Source organism: Pan troglodytes, chromosome 21, assembly GCF_028858775.2.
Source record: "Pan troglodytes isolate AG18354 chromosome 21, NHGRI_mPanTro3-v2.0_pri, whole genome shotgun sequence".
NCBI classification, from domain to species: domain Eukaryota; kingdom Metazoa; phylum Chordata; class Mammalia; order Primates; family Hominidae; genus Pan; species Pan troglodytes.
The window spans coordinates 27,147,400-27,167,652 of NC_072419.2; the positions used below are offsets into that span (position 1 = coordinate 27,147,400).

At 39.0% G+C, this 20,253-nt stretch overlaps 1 protein-coding gene across 20 annotated transcripts in view; it reads right to left on the reverse strand.

The window, feature by feature from the left end:
• RALGAPA2 (Ral GTPase activating protein catalytic subunit alpha 2) overlaps positions 1 to 20,253 on the reverse strand; it is a 326,217-nt gene that overhangs the window by 229,712 nt on the left and 76,252 nt on the right. For all 20 annotated transcript variants that reach the window (XR_010154291.1, XR_001712145.4, XM_063803184.1 and 17 more), the window contains 4 exons: positions 18,787 to 18,986; positions 12,734 to 12,961; positions 3,893 to 4,060; positions 2,706 to 2,843 (listed from right to left, as the gene is read on the reverse strand). Coding sequence is in view for 18 of the 20 variants with exons in the window: in XM_063803184.1 (XP_063659254.1) it covers positions 2,706 to 2,843; positions 3,893 to 4,060; positions 12,734 to 12,961; positions 18,787 to 18,986 (734 nt within the window). In the remaining 2 variants the exon portion in view is untranslated. The remainder of the gene's footprint in view (positions 1 to 2,705; positions 2,844 to 3,892; positions 4,061 to 12,733; positions 12,962 to 18,786; positions 18,987 to 20,253) is intronic.

Below are 20,253 nucleotides of genomic sequence, written 5' to 3' on the forward strand. Positions count from 1 at the left end.
GGAAATGGGAGGAGTAGAGGATAGATGGCCAGACAGTGGTCAGACAGAACTATGTGATTCTTATTGAGTCTCCCAGCACATGAACTCCTTTGCTGACAGAAGCATGGACAGCACCACTCAACAGGGGTCAGAACCTCAAGGAGCTGTGATGTGTCCAGAAACAGACGAAGCCATCGACATCACACGCCTTCCAGGAGGCTATTTTTTTTAATATGAAAGATATATTATGCAGTAACATACAAAATCTAAGTGAATTCTTAAGATTAAAAGCTGAGATTTCAAAAACAATTCAGATTATCAGCCAACTACTCTACCCTCTGCCTCGGACCTTTAGCATACAAGTTCACTGTTCTCTACCATCAGGGGTATCTCAGCAGAAAAATGTGAGAAGCACTGATCCAGGATATCATATACTATTACTGCTTTGAGTCACTACAGCAAAATAACGGTGTGTTACCATTTACACAGTTGACACCAGTGTCCCATCATCTGCAGATATTCTGAGTTGTCAATTTGGTACGAGGACAGACCTGCTCTATCTACCTAGAGGTATATTGCCTCTTAGGTCTCCTTTGTGTTCAATAACACAAACTCAAAGCATGATGGAGCTTCTCTAGCTCATTTATAAGTAAAATTTTTTAAAGTATTGTATCAAAATAAATGTACAATCTGACCAAATTAAAATTAACATCAAAAGTCAAGTGGATGAACTAAAATATTCACGGCCTTTAAAGTTATCTTAGGTAAGATTAAAACGTATTATGTCCCAATTTTCTAAGAAAAATCACTAAATAAGCACTATAATATAGTTGATGATGATGATAACTTCAGTCATGAAGAATTTACTAGCCTTCGAGTAAGAAAAACAAAAACAAAGAGCTTTTTGATTACAGCAATTTTAGCGGTTCTGTTTTTGAAAGTAGTATGCCACAGATGATATATTGCAACACAGATCCTTTTAATTCAATGTATTTGGCTTCTTGAATATGAATTAAAAACTTCTTGCACATTCCCATGTAAGGAGTCTTTATATACTTTTACTTTTTACAAAACATCAAAGGTACTGCATGAGTATTTCTTATTAATGTGCTGGTATCAGTTAAGGTAAAAATAAACCAAATTAGTATGTCCAGAGTACATTTGTCAAAAGCAACTACAGAAAACTACTATCTCTTGAACATCTGAGACACAGTCGGAGAAAAGAAAGAAAATTACTGTCTTATCAAACCTCCATTTGGCCCCTTTTTCTTAATAAACAAAGTAAAGGACTAAGGTATTAGATATAAGAACAAAACCAACTATTTAAATCCAAAGTAAATCTTTTTTTTAACTGTAGCACTATATATAATAAAATAGAAATTGTTTTTTCTCAGTTCAGGCAAGGACAGTAAGTCCTCATTTAACGTCATCAATAGGTTGTTGGAAATGATGACTTTAAGCAAGATATAAAAAAAAATTTTTTTCTCATGAACACGATGATGAAATGATGTTGAATCAAACCATGTTACTCAAAGACCTGCTGTACTCATTTCATTTAAAGTCGCCATTTCCAAGAACCCACTGATGACATTAGTGAGGACCTACTGTAAATGTAACTCAACCTTTCAGAAAATAAAAAGCACTCTTTTGAACCAAGGGGATCACTGGCACCTGCAACCACCACAGGCTGTTGCTGGAGATCCCCTTAGCTAAAAGATGGAGCTACTGAGGGACAAAGGGCAAGGACTCCTGCAAGTGTTTCTCTGATGGGGACGCAGGTCATACTTATGAGCAGCACCAAAAGTCTTTAAAGATGCACAAGTGAAATCATCTCAACTTTTTTAAGTTAACTTCAAAATTATGTGTAGGTTTTCAATGAAAAGTGAGAAAATTCATGAGTATGGTATATTAAACTGCTAATTCACTTGAAAAAAAAAAGGATACCACGAAAATGAATCCTATCAAGAAACAGATGACAGAAAATTAGAAAAATGCATGTCATTCCCAGACGTTCCCCAGACTCCACACCTGGCCTCTACATGAGAGGCCTAAGTGACACATCTCCAAATGTGGATGAAGGGTGGCGGGCGAGGGGGCAGTGAGCAGGGAATGAGAGGCACCCTGTATTTTCACTTACTCTTCAAGCTACATGAGACCTGAGAGGAAATCTCCCAATTCCCATTTTTGAGGTAAAATCCTGAGCTCTGGGGAGGTTAAGTAATGTTCCAAAGTTGCTCTTTCAAATGTTCCCAAATGGAGTCAGTTCTATTTCATATATTCATTCAAATCTAAAAACTACATCAGTCATTGTTCTTTGTAAACACAGCCAATTTTAAGAGGAATATTACTTATAAGATTTTATAATTGCCAAGCTTGTCTTGCAAATTAGAGCCCAGATAACTTACTACTCATATGTGCTTGGAAGATAATTTAAAGATTTAAATATCAGTCATTTCATATTCACTATATAATAATCTCAAAAAGACTGTAACCAGTTCTTATGTCTTCTTTGACTAGAAAAAAATTTTTGTAAATTGTGGGTAGGAATTAGAAAGAAAACTCAGAATAAGAATGTAATAGCTAATTAAATTGCTGTTTATCGTTTACTGACAGATGGCTACAAATACCACCATACTTTATATGACATTATCCCCAATAAACAAAAAGACAAAATGGCTCCAGCTGTAGGCGGTGGAGGGGTCTTCATGTCCTGGCCAGCCACATACCTGCAACAAAGCCTGGACGCCGGCTTTCACATTTGTATTTTCCTCCTCTGTCACACACCCTCTGCTCATTGCACTTGTGAAGGAGTATGTGCGTCCCCAACTGGAAGATCGTTTATGACCAGAACTTTCAGATGAGGCCTTCAGAAGATAATGATCCATTAACAGAGTGGAAGATGCACGTGTTTAACTTGTATTTAACTATAAATATAATTAAATATATTATATAAACTAAGTTATATTTAGTTGGCATATTTAATTCCTTAAACTCACCAGGATTCACATGAAAATAGGTTCTAGGAGGTAGAGAGCTCCCCACTCAACCGTCAACACCTAAAATAGTGCTCAGCACTTAGTATGTGCTGAAAGAATGAGTTGTGTTTGTCCAATGACTGAGTGAGCATGGAATACAGCCCTTTAAAATGAATGATAATTTGCTTACCTATTCATTCAGATCTCATGGTAGTTATTAAAATGATTTCACCAATATTGAAAAATTAAAATTATGGAACACAGATATTTTAAAGTGACATGCCTCTAGTGAGAAATTTAAAACATTTTAAATTAATTTCATAATAGTATGACAGAAATATAAATGTCACTTAAGTTTCTTTTGTTTCAGGAAGATATTCCACTCTGTCATTTTGGATTTATCCAACCTATAGCTTTATCTAACATGGACAGTGGCCCCTCCAGGAGGCCAGCACTCAGCGAGGCTTAAAGGGGAGGGACACTGCTGTTTGGTTAGTCCTTTCACAGGGGTAACACCCAGCTGCTTCTGGTACAGGCCACTGCACAACAAAAGTCTACCCAAACATTCTCAATTTAGTTTCTCCAAAAGATATTTATTTAAACAAGTCAAGGAGAAGGCAGTGATTTTTTTAGTCTCACAAACAGACATGTAAAATATGATGGCTTATTAAACAACTCTCCTGCAACAGTGACTAACAAAGATGCAACACGCAGGTGGCCCTGGCTAGAGTTGCAGGAGATGACTGCCAATCTAGAATGGGAGTACAGAAGCTACTCTCTAAGGTAGATCCTCACAGAACTCAGCAACTCAGAAGCATCAGATGGGATAAAAAAGAGATCCACCTGCCTTTGTCCCATTGACAAGACTCTTGACTGAGCAAGTATACTTTACTAAAATATATTTACCCTCAACTCAAAAGACAAGTGAAAAAAATTACCTCCTTGCTATCAGTCTCGGAAAATCCTAATTTTTCAGCATCTTCTTGGGCAACATCTTTTCTATCTGGCTCCTCCATGAACACAGGTTTGTCCTGGAGAATCCACTTTCTGTACACTTGAACTACTTTTCTTGTTACAGCTATCTCACAGGAAGGCAACAAAAATGCCTGAAAGGAAAAGAGAAAACTCCCTTTAACTACAAACACACTCAGATCAGTATAGGGCAGCATCAAGGACATTCCCAATGACCATTACCCATTTCACTTTCCTTGGAACACACAGCTTATAAATATACTACACAGGGCCACAAATCTTTGTGCACACCAAACTTACCAGCAGAAAGAAAGACATTCTCATAAGAGAGCCCTAAAAAATGGCGTTAAAAATAACTTTTATAGGCCGGGCGTGGTGGCTCACGCCTGTAATCCTAACACTTTGGGAGGCCAAGGCAGGCGGATCATGAGGTCAGGAGTTCGGGACCAACCTGGCCAACATGGTGAAACCCCATCTCTACTAAAAATACAAAAATTAGCTGGGCGTGGTGGCGTGTGCCTGTAATCCCAGCTACTCAGGAGGCTGAGGCAAGAGAATCACTCGAACCCAGGAGGTGGAGGTTGCAGTGAGTCAAGGTCGCACCACTGCACTCCAGCCTGGGCAACAGAGCGAGACTCAGTCTCCAAAAAAAAAAAAGGAAGAATGAAAAAAATAACTTTTGTATTCTGAATAATTTGTCTATAAAAATAACCAAATCAAATAATATCTATAGAAATATTTTAATTGGCTACAAAACACAATTATAATGCACAACCTGGACCTTTTCCCAACAAATCAGAAATAGGTTAGAAGGGACATGCTGGTACAGCCAGTGGCAACCAGTCGTGCCCACCTCTTCTCAGCTCCATGTTCACTGATGTCATGGTGTTGGCCTGAATCAGCCATGGTGGGAGTGGTTCTACTACAGAAGTCAGCATCTGTTACAAATCAGGACTTTGTTTCTTTTTTTTTTTTTTTCCTTTTCTTTGCTTTTGTCCTTCTTCCTTTCCCTTCCTTCCTTCCTTTTTTGTTATTATTATTTTTTTGATATCATATATATCAGGTTTCTAATATATCAGGTTACTAATGAGTTCAGCTATCAATGTTAACAAGAGCCTCTGGCAAAGTTGTAGCATTGTGCATATTTATAAGAACTTTTTAACATTAAGGAATTCCCTTATACATCTCCATACAACAATTTTGATTTAATGTGAGAAGATTCCAATAATGTTAAACAATTCAAAGGAGAAATGCATTTGCTTTTCGCTTATCAGTTTTAAGGACTATTTCTATATTTGAGGGGAACAAGAGGGAGAGGTTCCCCATAGTCAGATGCTTTAATGTCACAGATGAGGATACCGAGGCTTACAGCACCAGAGGTATTCTTCCAAGGTTACAAAGTTAGCCACAAATCCAGGTCTTGGTCTCAAGTTGCTGGCACTTGTTTTAATACTGCCCTTAAGGTTCACGCCACAGGATCCAGTTACAGGCAGAACTCACTTTAACAAAGGTTCATGCAATATATCAATATCGAGATAACTGTGGTATCAAAAGCCAAAGTAATGGGATTTAAAAATGAAATAACTCAAAAACTCAGTGTATATGAGATGGACAGAATGAACATAGCTGAAGAGAAAACTGGAAGAAAAATCAGAAGAAAATATCTAGAATGAACTATGAAGAGATAAAAGAATGGATAAATCAGAAGAGAGGATAAGAAAGAGAAAATACAATGAATAGGTTATCCAATGAATGACTGGAGATGCAGAAAAAAAAAGGAAAAAAAATGGGGGAAAGACACAATATTTGAGGAAAGAGTGGCTGAGAATTTAGCCAAAATGGGTGAAATATATCAATCCTTAGATTTAAGAATCACAAAGAACAACAAGGATAAATGTGAAGTATATTACAGGTAAAACTGCTGAAAACCAAAGATAATCAGAAAAATCTTAAAAGCAGCCAGAAGAAAAAAGATGTATTTCCTCCAAAGGAGCAACCACGTGACTTTCGATGACTTCTCAAAGAAATAATGGAAGCCAAGAAACAATGCAACAAAAGATTCATGTGCAGAGGGCTGCCAATTTAGAATTTGACACCCAGAAATAAAACACTTCTAAAATGAAAGCAAAATACAGACATTTTCAGATGAGAAAATTTGCTACCAGGAGACCTGAGCTAAGGGAAATATTAAAACTTATCCTTTAGATAGAAGGGAAATTTTCCCTGGTCAGAGATTTGGGAAGCAATAAAATGCAATAAAAAGAGAATGTGGATAAATCTAAATGAACAAAACATATATATGAAAATATATATGAATAAAAAGAATAAAACTGGATGAAACAAACCTTACAGTGGTTCTGAAAGGGATAATATCTACATATTACATATTCATAATAATAACAATGGCATATAAACTGAGGAGTAAATAGAGCTAACGTGTACTGAGGGTAAAAGTTGAAATTAATGCTAGCATTTATGTTAGGAATGCATGTGTTAACTATTAAAGTAACTACAAATGACCGTAAAACTAATTTAATTTGAGAAGAAAAATGGGATATTAAAAACAATGAGCTTGAAGGTCCAATACAACTAGAAAGTAAGAAGACAGCAGACTAAAACCTAACAGCAGTTGCTATGTTAACCGTAATGAATAATGATCCAATCAAAAGACAAAGATTGTAAGATTTAATTTAAAAATCTGTTTAAAAGACTTCGCTGCAATTTATAAGAAGACATCCAAAACATATGGGCGGGGGAGGCTGAAAGTAAAGAGTTAGCGAAAGATGTACCATACAAACACTAGCCAAAAGAAAACTGGTAGAGTTATATCAAAAATAGACAAGATAGACTTTGCGCCCCTCCTCCGGAAAACCATTACTAGAGATGAAGACAGAAACTTCTTAATGACAGCATTCAATTCAAAGGAATATAAACTAATTCTAAGTCTGTATTGCAACTAATAATTTTGCCAAAAATAGAGCAAAAACTGATAGGCTTTCAAAAAAAAAAAACAAATCCACAATCAGAGTAGGATACTCTTCCAAAAGTGGTAGAACACTAAGCAAAAAAATAATGCAGCCAGGGGAGATGGGAACCTTCTCACCAGATCCTCCAGGTCTCAACCTCTCACAGCTCTCACCTCTCTGTCTCTCTGAGGTGCATTCAGGATAATTTCTTCAGATTTGTCATCCAGCTCATTCTCTCCTTAGCTGCATCTAATCTACAATTAAACTTATCCATTTAGGTTTTCTTTTAATATTCCAGTTATTACATGTCGTTTTAATGTCTGGAAGTTCTATTTTCTTCCTAATCTGCATTTGTCATCTATTTTGGTGTCTTTTATTTCTTTATTTCTTTAAATATGTTAAACCTATTTACCCTAAAGCCTCAAATTATACAACTGAAGTCCTTGTGAGATTGTCCTGTTTCTTCTGATTTTTATGTCTAGAAAAGTTTTGACTCACAAATTCCCAAGGGGAAAAAAATGACCCAAGATCATTATATCCAGCTAAGCTGCTCTTTACACGTAAAGGAAAAAGACGCTGGACGTGGTAGCTCAGGCCTGTGATCCTAGCAATTTGGAACACCGAGGCGGGTGGATCACCTGAGGTCAGGAGTTCGAGACCAGCTTGGCCAACATGGAGAAACCCCGTCTCTACTAAAAATACAAAAATTAGCTGGGTGTGGTGATGCATGCCTGTAATCCTAGCTATTTGGGAGGCTGAGGAAGAAGAATCACTTGAACCCGGGAGGTGGAGGTTGCAATGAGCCAAGATCGCACCACTGCACTCCAGCCTGTGTGATGGCAGCGAGACTCCATCTCCAAAAAAAAAAAAAAAAAAGAAAGGCAAAAGAAAAACCTTCCCCATCATAAAAGGACTTAAGGCATAAGCGTTCCAGGACATCTTCCTGAAAACACTCAATGACAAAACAAGGCCAAGCAAGAAAAATTAAGTATTTTAGAACTATGGAACAGGATGAATTAATCTGTGTAAATACAGAATCAAGACTAAACAACTCTGTACATTAGGATTCCGAAATCAACTGCCAATGATGCTATATTTATAATAAGATGAAATTAGTAACTAGAGGGGGCTAAAGAAAATACATGGCTGCTAATTTATTCATATTTCATAGCAGGAAACCCATAGTGCTATCTAAAATTACCATGTGTAGTTCAAAAGTGATCCTAACACCTCAACGTTATTATAATTTTTTTTTAGTTTAGACAAATCTTTCAGCAATTAATACTTCTTATGGTAAAGAAATATTCATTGGATTTTAAACAATTCCTTCACTTTTCCTTTACTGTCTTTTCTTCTGTTAAATTCAAGTAAAATTCAGAATTTTCATTAATTAAGAATGAATGAATGAAGAATTAAGGATTCCATTGTCATAGTTACTCCGTCAGTCGCCATCCCCACCCCAGGCACTTTTCCATACCTCCCCTTGTGCCTGCCTTAATCTCAACTGACGTCTGTCTGGTTCCACCTTCACCTGTCTCTGCCCATGCCTCCCTCCCTCTTGCTTTTCTGCCTGCCTGCCTATTGGTCTATACCTGCTTGCTTATTTGCATCTCTGCCAGCTGGCCTATCTGCACCCACCTGTTTGTTCTTCTACACCTGCCTGCCAGTTTGCTGATGTCTATCAGTTCGCCTGTACACCCCCCTGTCTCTCTACCAGCCTGCTTTCTGTCTGTTTATAATCCTTTCTTACCCATCTCCTCTCTGCTGGTGTCTCATCTATGTAGCTAGCCAGGCCCCAGCCATATATACATATATAGAAAGACCAGACTTTCTTCTAACATTAATGGTGGTGTTTCGAGGGATTTGCTTTTGCTTTCTCCTCTATAATTACATATACAGAGAGACTTTGTTTATCTAATGAACATAGATTTTTTTAATAAAAATAAAGCTGTTTAAAATAAAACCAACCAATAAAACAACCTAATGAACAAACATCCTTTAGAGCAGTGCTTCAAACTTTTCAGATCATAGCCTAAGTAAGACACTTTACCAAAGGATATATGCATTTGTATATATAGTATTGTACACACATAAATAAATTAGAAGTTTCACAAAGAAATAGTAATCCTTACAACTTGAACTACACTGTGAAATATTTGTTCTATTCTATTTTATTCTGTTTCATTGTTTTAAAAAAATACTAGTTTTGACTCACTAAGTTGGTTTCATGACCTACGAATAGGTCACAACAGGTAGTCTGAAAAATGCCAATGAGAAGACGAGTTTACAGTGAAGTGACCCAGTGACCAGGACTGCCTACACGAAGCATTCTACCACTGCCTGGCCTTCCTGCTGGGGATGGCAGCAGATGAGGGATACCCTGAGCCTTGTCCTACTTCAGTTACTGTCTATTTCCACCACCCACATTCAACTCACTGAACTACCCAGTCCAAGGTGACCCACACCAGGTGGTTCTTTAGCCTCTGCCATGAGCCTCTCTGCCCCAATAGCTCACCAGCATTTATTCCCAAGTCACTCATGGACATCTGATCTACCATCTCACACTGTTCTCTGCAGCATACACACACACCTTATCTCTCCACTGAGAATGTGCACTTCTTGAACATCCATTTTAAACTATAATAACCGTTAGGCTTAAACATCTGTGAATCTTAATTTAAAGTTGAAAAAACATAGTTATTTTGAAAGAAGTCACATTTTGTTTTCCATAAAAGAGAAATTCATCATTGACCAACAGAGCAATAAAATGCAATCGTAAAACCCATTCCTCTTTTCCCAAATGTTTCTATTTCAGTATTTTAACAACACATAATACTTAGATTTTAAACTTCACATACACAGTTACTCTTTCAAATTAGATCTGGTTAAGAAAAATTATAAAATGTAAATGTTTTTAAGCTTCATGACACTAAGATGTCTCATAACTTCAGTCATATGTAGTCTATAGTCACCTCAATGATCAAAACTACTTCAAAATTGAATTTAGATTGGGTTTAATATTTAGACTGAATTTAGAATTTAGAGCACACTATTGCCAGGGGTAGGATGCCAATAACAGATACAATCAGAATTATTTGTATGATAAATTAACAATTACACAATAAAGGTAAAACCACAACAATATAGCATTTATCTGTTGTCTAAGATCTAAAAGCCTTGCTAATGTCATCTTATCTGATATGAAGTATTTTCATTCAAGCATTTAAAAATGTTACTATAGATCAGAGTCAGCAAACCATCCAGCCTGCTGCCTATTTTTGTAAATAAAATTTTTCTAGAACGCAGCCATCCTCACTTGTTACATGTATCTCTGGCTGCTTTCTTGGTACCATAGCAGAGTTTAGCCCCTGTGACAGAGACGTACGATCCACGAGGCCTAAAATATTCACTAGTTGGCCTTTTGCTTTAAAAAGTGTGCTGACCCCTGCTATAGATGATACACTCCAGGACCTTGACTATTTCAAATCAATAGTTGCTATGGACCTTTCACATGTACAACAGGAGCATGAATATGACAACATTAATGTAGGGAATGGGGTAGATTTTAAAATCGTGGACTATTACGATAAAAAGAAAAGTTGTGGCAGTATGATGTGTGCAGTACTACCTAGAAAGGGATGACACAGAAGGATGGGAGCTCCAAGGAGAGGGCTGCTAACCACAGTCAAAGAAAATGGAGAGGAAAGGAGTGAGCAAAACTCCTGTGTGACTTGTCCAGTGACTGTCATAGGAGGAGAGGGAGATGGGGAACCTAGGAGCATTAAAATTAAGATGCAAACATGAATACAGGTCCCTTTGAAGAAGCAGTCAAGTCAGGAGAAGAAGTTGATATTAGGGGAAAAAATCAGCCCGGCTTTGGTCTTGTTATGATTAAGATACTACAGGAACATCAGATTGGATGGCACGTGGGCATTTTAAAAGGCAAGTGTAGGAGGCACCCAGTGCCACCTTGTCTACATTGTTCAGTGACAATGTAGACACTGAGAGTCTACACCTGGTTTACCCAGTCATTCTGCCTGATTTTGGCCATGTGATTAGTTAGGTCTAAAAGCCCTCTCAGTAAACTTGTGCCCTGTCTTCCCTGAGACAGACATCTCACTCTCATGTTGGTGAATCATGATCCCGAGAGGGCACACTTTCTGTGCAGCAGAGGGAGGGCCCTTGAAGCTGTGCTCAGGTGTAACCGGCCTCTGTAGCATTGCATTATGCTTTCCGGCTCCTGGTGTGGTATATCCTCTGCCAGTAACAAATCTTTCATGAGTATAAAAAATTTGTTTAATGAAATTAATGTTTTTATTTACAAGTGAGGTCCAGACAAAAGGCTTGACTGGGAGTCATATGACACAGTGGTTGCTGGCACTGGACAGGCAGTAAAGGCCCCAAGGAGGCAAGTGTAGAATTACAGCAGAGACTTGAGCCCTGAATCTTGGTTAACACCTGTAATTTGGGGTGAAACAAAAAGAGGGGCCAAGACATGAAACAGAGAAGACACAGAGAGTGAGAAGAACCAAGGCAGTGCCGGGCCACAGAACCAGAAAAAAATATTTTATAAGTGGAATGTTAATTGCAGACTAAACAAACATTTTCTTAAGTAAAATTTTTTCTTCATTAAAATGAAAATATGGTAAAATCTCTACACTGCTATAGATTAGGTTGTGACTTTGTTTTTGGTTGATTTTTTGTAATGAAAGTCCCAGAAGTGAGAGGGCCAAACATTCACTATCTCAAAAACTTGCCTCGCCATAAGAAGTTCTCTGTGGTGCATTCCCTTCATTCATATGTCTAAGACTCTTCTTCTCCTCCTCACCTACAACTGGACTCTGCCATTCAAGGGCTTAACCTACTTTTCAGGTCTATGGATAAAACAACTATTCCACCTCATATACACATACCCACAAATAGGCCACATTCCCTGTTTTCAAGAGCACCAGTACCTAGAGTCAAGTGGCACTGGCCACATGCCACACTCCAGACCTGTGGGAGCTCTGTTTGCTGTGTTGAAGGCTAGTGCTGAGTTTCTCCACAGCAGCACTACTGACACATTGAGCCAGCAGTCATGGTGGGGGTGGGGGCCATTCTGGGCATTGCAGGATATTTAACAACATCCCTGGCTGCGACCCGCTAAGATGCCAGTAGCACCCCCTCCCCAGTTGTGATGACCAAAACTGTTTCCAGACATTGCTAATGTCCCCTAGGGAGTAGCATCAACCCCAGTTGCAAACCTCTGATGTCACTCATGGCCACTAACCGTCGCCTGGGCTTCTGACCTCTTCTGTCTCCTTCCTTTGCTCACACCTCTTTTCTTGTCTTGGCCTCTGCTCCTTTCTTTCCTTTTATTCCCCTTGCCACCTACCTTTTTCTCTTGTGCCATAAATAATTCTATCATATTGTGAGTGCCACACGCCTCTGCAGAGTTTTTGCAGAAACCTCCAGCTCCTCAGAGAGCTCCGTGAGGCTCTGGGAAGAAGACTGGACTCTTCTTTGCTATGTTCATTTGTTGCTGGGTATTCAGGAATGGTTTTCTTCCCACCTAACTCTGGGTTTACTTTGTTATAAAAACATGAAAGTATTTGTCTCATGATTTTGCTCAAATATAGAATTTTCCCTCCTTGTGTAAATATTTTTCAACAACAAAATTTAAAAATCACAACAATCCTCACAAATTAAAAGATTAGAGGGATCGTTCTTTATTATTCAGTTCTGTAACATAACCCAACTCACCAATTCTATTTGTTGGCGTGTTACAAGTAAAAGAACATGAAACAAAATCATTTCCATTTCAAGAACTTGTAACACACACACACACACACACACACTAACCTGGTGAAATACTTCATTCACGAAGTTGACATAACCTCGTGTTGACAAGAGAATCCGCTGTACCATTTCATACACCATTCGGTGCTCTTCTTCAATGCTACAGAGGCTGGAGTTGCTGAGTCTTCGGTCCGACAAGGTGCTGCTGTTAGAATGGCTTTTGTCCTGCTCCGTGGGCCCACCACCATCCAGCTCAGGCGCTCTCTCCTGCACAGCACCACCACCAACAGTCTGGAAGAAAGTCAGCACACTTCTCAATGATGCTCACCCCCACTCAAGAACACCTGGCAAAACTTCAGTCTTGCCTTGTTTTAAGTAACTCTGGTTACCATCAACGTGCACAGGGTACAGCAAACCAAAACCAGCTTGAAGCACGACAGGCTCCAGAGCCTGTACTTACCAATTTTCTAACTAACCAACAAATCCCTCCCAACTCAGCTATTTTAAGAGGAAAACTACTAAGCTATTTCAGAAAGGAGGGCTGTGAAATTTTCCCAATCTAAAAGGTTTAATTTGCATTGTAAAACCACAGAATAAATTAATGTGTAAAAACATTTGTATTATCATCACATCAGGTCTCTACACTTTAGCATTTGCTCCTATGGTCACAGAGATTGGAATATTCAGGGGACTTCTTGCAGCAACAATGCTAGGAGGCATCATTTGATTCATATGACTAAGCGGCAGCTTGACAGTGGAGTGTGAAGATCTTTAAAGGGTATTTTATCAGAAGAATGCTGATCTGAGCTTTATCCTCAGAATCTTAGGTCAAACATAAATAAATACTCACAAAATTTTAAACATTTAAAAGACTTTAGGCGTCCAAAGAAATGAAGTAATTCATGCAATCACTCACAAAGCTTAACACTGATTTCTGCTCTCGTATCCACATAGAATTAAAGGTTTACTCCAAACAAAATATACATATAATTTTGCTTCATCTTTGCAAACTCCATTATTACTTTTAAGTGTCAAAAATATATAGCCCAAATACAATTAAAATTTACCCACTGTGAGTATTTTTTACAAGAAGAGACAAGATATGAATAGTACAAAACAGTAATTTCAGTAACTACCAAGGACAGTTTGAAAACAAAACAGATATCCAATAGTAATCTCTAGAGAAAATTAATGGATTATACTCGTAATAATTTTTCTCTTCATGCCTTAGTTACTAAGCCTGTGTGGCTTATGAAAGGTACTGTCGCACTGTGAGATGTGCTCACCTATGGAAATTATTTTATCTTTTTTACAGATCCACTATCTTCCACAGGAAAATAAAACTTTATTCATTTTATTCTTTTTCTATCTGAAGCTTCAGCAGGAATGACTCAAGGATGAGTATGGTACACAAAGAAGAGGCCCAAACTAAGTCTCAAAAACTTGCTTCTCCACATTCCTAACTGTAAGGCAACCCACACAACGCACTTGGATTTCACATATACACACGCATATATGTTAATCTGTAGGACACAGAGGCTAGATTAGGTCTAAAGTCTCTTATGGCTCAATAACCTGTGACTTTTTGACCCATAACTCCCATTTTCCCCACAAACTAAAAAAGAAAAAAAATATATGCACATAGATAGCAAATTAAAGATGACCACAAATTCTTTAACACTCCTTCCACAGAGACGTGAGGCCCATGTCCCCTCCCTTTCATCTACATGGACTGTATGACTGCTTTAGCCAGTAGAATAGAGTGGAAGAGACCTAGCCAGTATCAGACCCAGGCCCAAGAGGCTGACAGTTAACAATTCCCATCTCTTGAAACATTTCACTCTTGGAGCCCTGAGTAGGCATATGAGAAGTTCAACTACCTTATTAGCCAGAAAACAGAACAAGAAGTCCCATATGAGCCCAGCTTTCCTTTCCAACTGCCCTCATCAAGTAGCAGGCATGTGAACGAAGTCATCTTGGACCTTGCAGACCAACCAGCGCTGGTGGGCTGAATAATGACTTCCCCAAGGATGTCCTAATCCCCAGAATCTGCGAATGTGTCACCTTCCAGGGCAAAAGAGACATAACAGATGTGATTAAGTTAAGGATGTTGGGATAGAAAAATTATTTTGGATTATCCAAATGGTCCCAATATAATCCAAGGGTCCTTATAAGAGGGTGGCAGGAGGATAAGAGACAAAGAAGGCTAAGTGATGATGGAAACTGGGAGAAAAGGTGGTGTGATGCAGGGCCACAGCCAAGGAATACAGGTGGCTTCTAGAAGCTGGACATGGCAAGAACACAGGATTCTCCCCTAGAACCTCGAGAAGGAACACAGATCTGCCAATAACTTGATTTTGGATTTCTGACTTTCAGAACTGTAAGATAATAAATTTGTACTGTTTCAAGACATTAAGTTTGTGAGAATCTGCAATAGTGGCAGTAAGAAACTAACACAACAACTTACTGTGAGGTATAGTGGCAGTCTCTAGAATGGTAGTGGCCATTTCTAGGGACAGTCATCTGCAGGGTATGATGGCACAGAAGGTACAAATGGCTGTCAGCCCAGCACTCTTTCTCCCTCCCTACCAGAACCTCAGTCCTCTGTGTGCCTCCTCCCATGCTCCTCAACTGACTTGCAGGAAGCTGACCCCATCCACAGTACTAGGGACCAATCTGTTTTGTGGAGGCCAATCATGACATCTCCTGGCCCATTCACACACCCAGCTTTTTTGTTTTTTTTGAGACAGAGTCTCGCTCAGTTGCCCAGGCTGGAGTGCAGTGGCTCGATCTCCGCTCACTGCAAGCTCCGCCTCCTGGGTCCACGCCTTTCTCCTGCCTCAGCCTCCTGAGTAGCTGGGACTACAGGCGCCCGCCACCATGCCCAGCTAATTTTTTTGTATTTTTTTCAGTACAGACGGGGTTTCACCATGTTAGCCAGGTCTCGATCTCCTGACCTCGTGATCCGCCCGCCTCGGCCTCCCAAAGTGCTGGGATTACAGGTGTGAGCCACCGTGCCCGGCCCCTAATTGATTCCAAAGTTCCAACCTTTAAGATGTTAAAAAAGCTAGATAGTAAAAGTAGATGACTCACAACTGTGAAGAGTCAAGTAAAAGAAAAAATCAGAACCTGGAAGCAGTGGTTAATTTGCTGTTCTTTCTACTTCTCATCATCCAGATGTACTTTTCAAGAATGAGCTACTTATTTTCAATAAATACAGGTGATGGTTTTCTGATCTTTTTAAACCAGAGAGGAAAGGTTACACCCATTAATTAAGACTTTTTTGAACTGAGTGACAATCACTTAAGATGTGATGTAAATTTGCCAAAGAGCATGACTGAGTTTCCTACACATAATTTCATACAGATTTTTGTCTGCCTGATAAGTGAATAAAGGTATCTCATCATGGTTCAGAACTAACTGCATTTCTCTGACTGCCGGTGAAATCAGGGGTCCCTGTAGTCTGCCTTCTGTGAGCTGCCCTTTCATCTCCTTAGTCTATTTTTCAGTGGGGTTGTTTGTCTTCTTACCAGTCCATGGGTACTCTTTACATAGCAGAGATATTAACTCTTTTAACAGTCACAATGTTACTTCATAGTCTATTGATTGGATTTGGCCTTCTGTAGTCTTTAGACATAAAAATCTTTCACTTTTTTTTTTTTAAATAAAGTCAAACCTCATTTCTTCCATGGCTACTGGGTCTTTCTCTCTCTCTTTCTTTCTCTTTCTTTCTTTTTCTTTCCTTCCTTTCTTTCTTTTCTCTTTCTCTTTCTTTCCTCCTTTCCTTCCTCCCTCCCTTCTCTTTCTTGCTCTCTCTCTCTCTCTTTTCTTTCTTTCTTTCTTCTTTTTTGAAATGGGAGTCTCACTCTGTTGCCCCGACTGGAATGCAGTGGCACAATCTCTGCTCACTGCAACCTCCACCTCCCAGGTTCAAGTGATTCTCCTGCCTCAGCTTCCCGAGTAGCTGGGATTACAGGCGTCTACCACCACGCCCAGCTAATTTTTGTATTTTTTGTAGAGACGGCATTTCACCATGTTGGCCAGGCTGGTCTCGAACTCCTGACTTCAAGTGATCTGCCCGCCTTGGCCTCCCAAAGTGCTGGGATTACAGGCGAGAGCCACTGCGCCCAGCCTACTGGGTCTTATTTCTACCTAAGGTAGTCTACCACTTCCCAAATTTAGACACTCTCCTGGATTTTCCCTTCTCTTACAGTCTCGCTCTGTCACCCAGGCTGGAGTGCAGTGGCACGATCTCGGCTCAGTGCAAGCTCCGCCTCCTGGGTTCATGCCATTCTCCTTCCTCAGTTTCCTGAGTAGCTGGGACTACAGGCACCCGCCACCACGCCTGGCTAATTTTTACTAGAGATGGGGTTTCACCATGTTAGCGAGGATGGTCTCGATCTCCTGACCTCATGATCTGCCTGCCTCAGCTTCCCAAAGTGCTGGGAATACAGGTGTGAGCCACCGTGCCCAGCCTACATTTCTTCATTATTTTGGTTTTATTGTAGACCTTAAATAAATCTGACATTTGCTTCAGTATGTTGTAAGAGGCAAGGTTCTAGCCAATTATTCCAATACCATTAATTAATGATTCTTTCTTTTAATCTTGACTGACATCCTGTGGGGGGATGTGTATGTGTATGAAGGAGAGAGAGAAAGAGATTGCAGGATTGCAGATTTGATTAGATGTTCAATACTAATCTCAGTCTCATTCCTTTGAAGCAACCTGTCTGGAAACCTATACTACTGTCTCTTAATTCCTGAAAATCAAATGTCTGTTTAGGTTTGTATCTTGATACTTTTTCCTGGGACTCAAAGACCCTTTAAGTTTGAGGCACGCCTTTTTATTTTTTTTTTTCAGTTCAGATAAACTCTTATTATTTGTTCAATTATTCTCATTATCTTCTTCTTCCACCCACCTAATATTTGTAAGATAGGGACCTGTACTTAGATCTTGTCTACTAATTTCTGATTTCGAACTCTAAGTTTTTAGTCACTGTCGTGGGATCTTTTTTCAGAAAACTAATTTTTTTCTCAGCAATAATCATTATCATTTTCATTTTATCTGCTAATTTTTTAAACTAAGACATTTAAAGGTTTCTTAAAACTTTCTTTCAGCAAGTCTTTCATTGTTCTTACTGTAACTGCACCTCCCTCAGATCTTAAAAATAAGTTCTCTTCTAACTCTTCAGTGACTTCTCCCCAGTGGAGCCGCATGCTCTAGACTGTTTGGTGTTCCTCCATCAAGGTTCCTAATAACCTTGAAGCACAAGAGCCACTTATCTGCCTCCTCAGGTCTGTGCATTCTTTCAGCTCAGGCCTAGGTCGGACTTCTGAGACTTCTAGGGCATCGGCAAATCTGCAGTCAGTGGACCAGACTTCCTATCCCTGTTCTTGGGGACAATAAACAAAAGAGCACACAACACCATGATCCCTTAGTGAAGTGGCTGCTCTCTGACCTCCACAAATGGTAGTGCTCCACCAAGTCCCTAAGTAACTCAGCCTGTTGGGAAAGCCCCCAACTGTGTATGGCTGACCAAGGCCAAGAGAGAAAAAGCACAGCAGGCCCCACACAAGGAGAGGTCTCTTCTGAAGGCCTCTGGGAAGAGGTGGCCTTCTCTTCTAGGGGCCCCACCATTGCTCAACAGCCAGCCCCAAATCCTGAGCTGCTGATCTACTTCCCTCTCCTGAGATGCCAGAGGGTGCTCAGCAGCTTCACAGGTCCTTTCCAGGGGCCACTTACAGTTTCCTAAGTGCCTTCCAGCTACTGGGGCTTGGTGAAAGCAAGACAGGCCTCTGTTCTCATGCTCAGAGGCCACTGGTACTCAAGTGAGGAGAATGAGGAGGAGCCAGGAGTGTGCACACAACAGCCATCTTCTCAAAATGGCTCCCGAGATTGCATCATCATGGCAGTCCCAACAATGCACAGCAAGTGATTCAAACTCACAACTCCCTCTGAAACCTTGGCATTACAGACAGGGTAGGCCAATAAAATCACTTACCTATAACCAACAACTTGTAAGAACCAATAACTCTAATAATCAATAACTTTGGCTATGTTCCAGTGTATTTTATTACACAAGCATTAACAGATAAAAAGATGATGAATGGCATACCTGGATGATTTTAGGCAATACATCAACTCCATTTTTAGTGTTTTGTGTTGCAGTTAGATACTTTTTTTCCAAAAAGAAGGTTACAATCCACTTAATAAAAACAACACGAGCTGCCATATATGGAATTTTTGTACTGTAAATGTTCTCATTGTCTCGAGTTGTAGTAATGTACACAGGCTTTGGTCTCAAATGGGGGATGTCTGGTAGAAGAAAGAACACATGATTGATTAGGTTAATAAATCATAACATTATATAATCCCTACAAATGTTTTGGTTTCCAATTAAATCCAATTTTTGGTTGTCTAAATAGCAACTAAGAATGAAGAACCGCAATTATTAAAAATGGCATTTTTTTGGTAGGCTCCTTTCTGATTCCGCCTTGTGATCTGACTGAGAATGAGTGATGATGGTGATTGTTTATGTATCTATGATATACAGCTATGGAAAAACTAAGCTAACAACTATTTTTAACAATTTTGATAAATTACATGAGACTATAATAGTAAATATCTTTTCACATACATTATACCTAATTTAATTTTATTTTATAGCTGGAACAAATGTAAAAGTATATATGAACTTTTAAAACATCATTTTAGGTATTTTAACATCTAACACTGCAGTGATTAAATCCACTGAACTTTAGAGGTTTATATCCTTTTCCCTTTAGATGAATCCAATGAAACAGAATCAATATCATCTACTTTATATTTAAAAGAATTAAGAAAGTCACATTTCACCTTTGAGGCATCAAATGCTACCTTTTCCAAAGACTTAATAAGAAGTCAGTTTCTCATTCTTTAAATTCCATAATCAATATGAAAATTATATGGTATTGGATTTGAGATACTACTTGCCATAAGTTCAACTCTCTATCTTAATAATTTTTGTATATCTGGAATACCTGTATGAGGCAGAAAAATGATCAACAAATAACTTTTAATCTAGGAATATTAACAATATACCATGTTTTTAAAATGAATTTAGACTACATATAAAATCAGAAACAAATTTTGAAAAAATATTCACATATATATAGCTAAAGAAATACATGTCCCAGTGCACCTAAAAGTCAGTAATTCTACATCTTTCAAAACTCACCAAGTTTTGGCTTCTCTCCCCGTGTGTGTGTGTGTGTGTGTGTGTGTGTGTGTGTGTGTATGTGTGTACGCATACATAGAAACACACAGAGTACAGACAACTGAATCAGGTGACCATGTTCCCCAAAAAAGTAACATCTCGTGTCACCACTTCCCCTCCAAAACTGTTTTTAATTATTCATTTGAACTAGTTTTACCTGTTTTAAATAATAGGGAGAGGAAGATTTGACCCCCACCTTTACCACTCTAAGGGATGCTTCTGTCCTGTGAGTCCTCATTTCTTACAGAAGAAAAAAACATCAGGAGCCAAATTGGAAATTCCTTTCTGTTTCCTAGTCCTCTGGGGCTAACTGTCCATAGCTTGTCC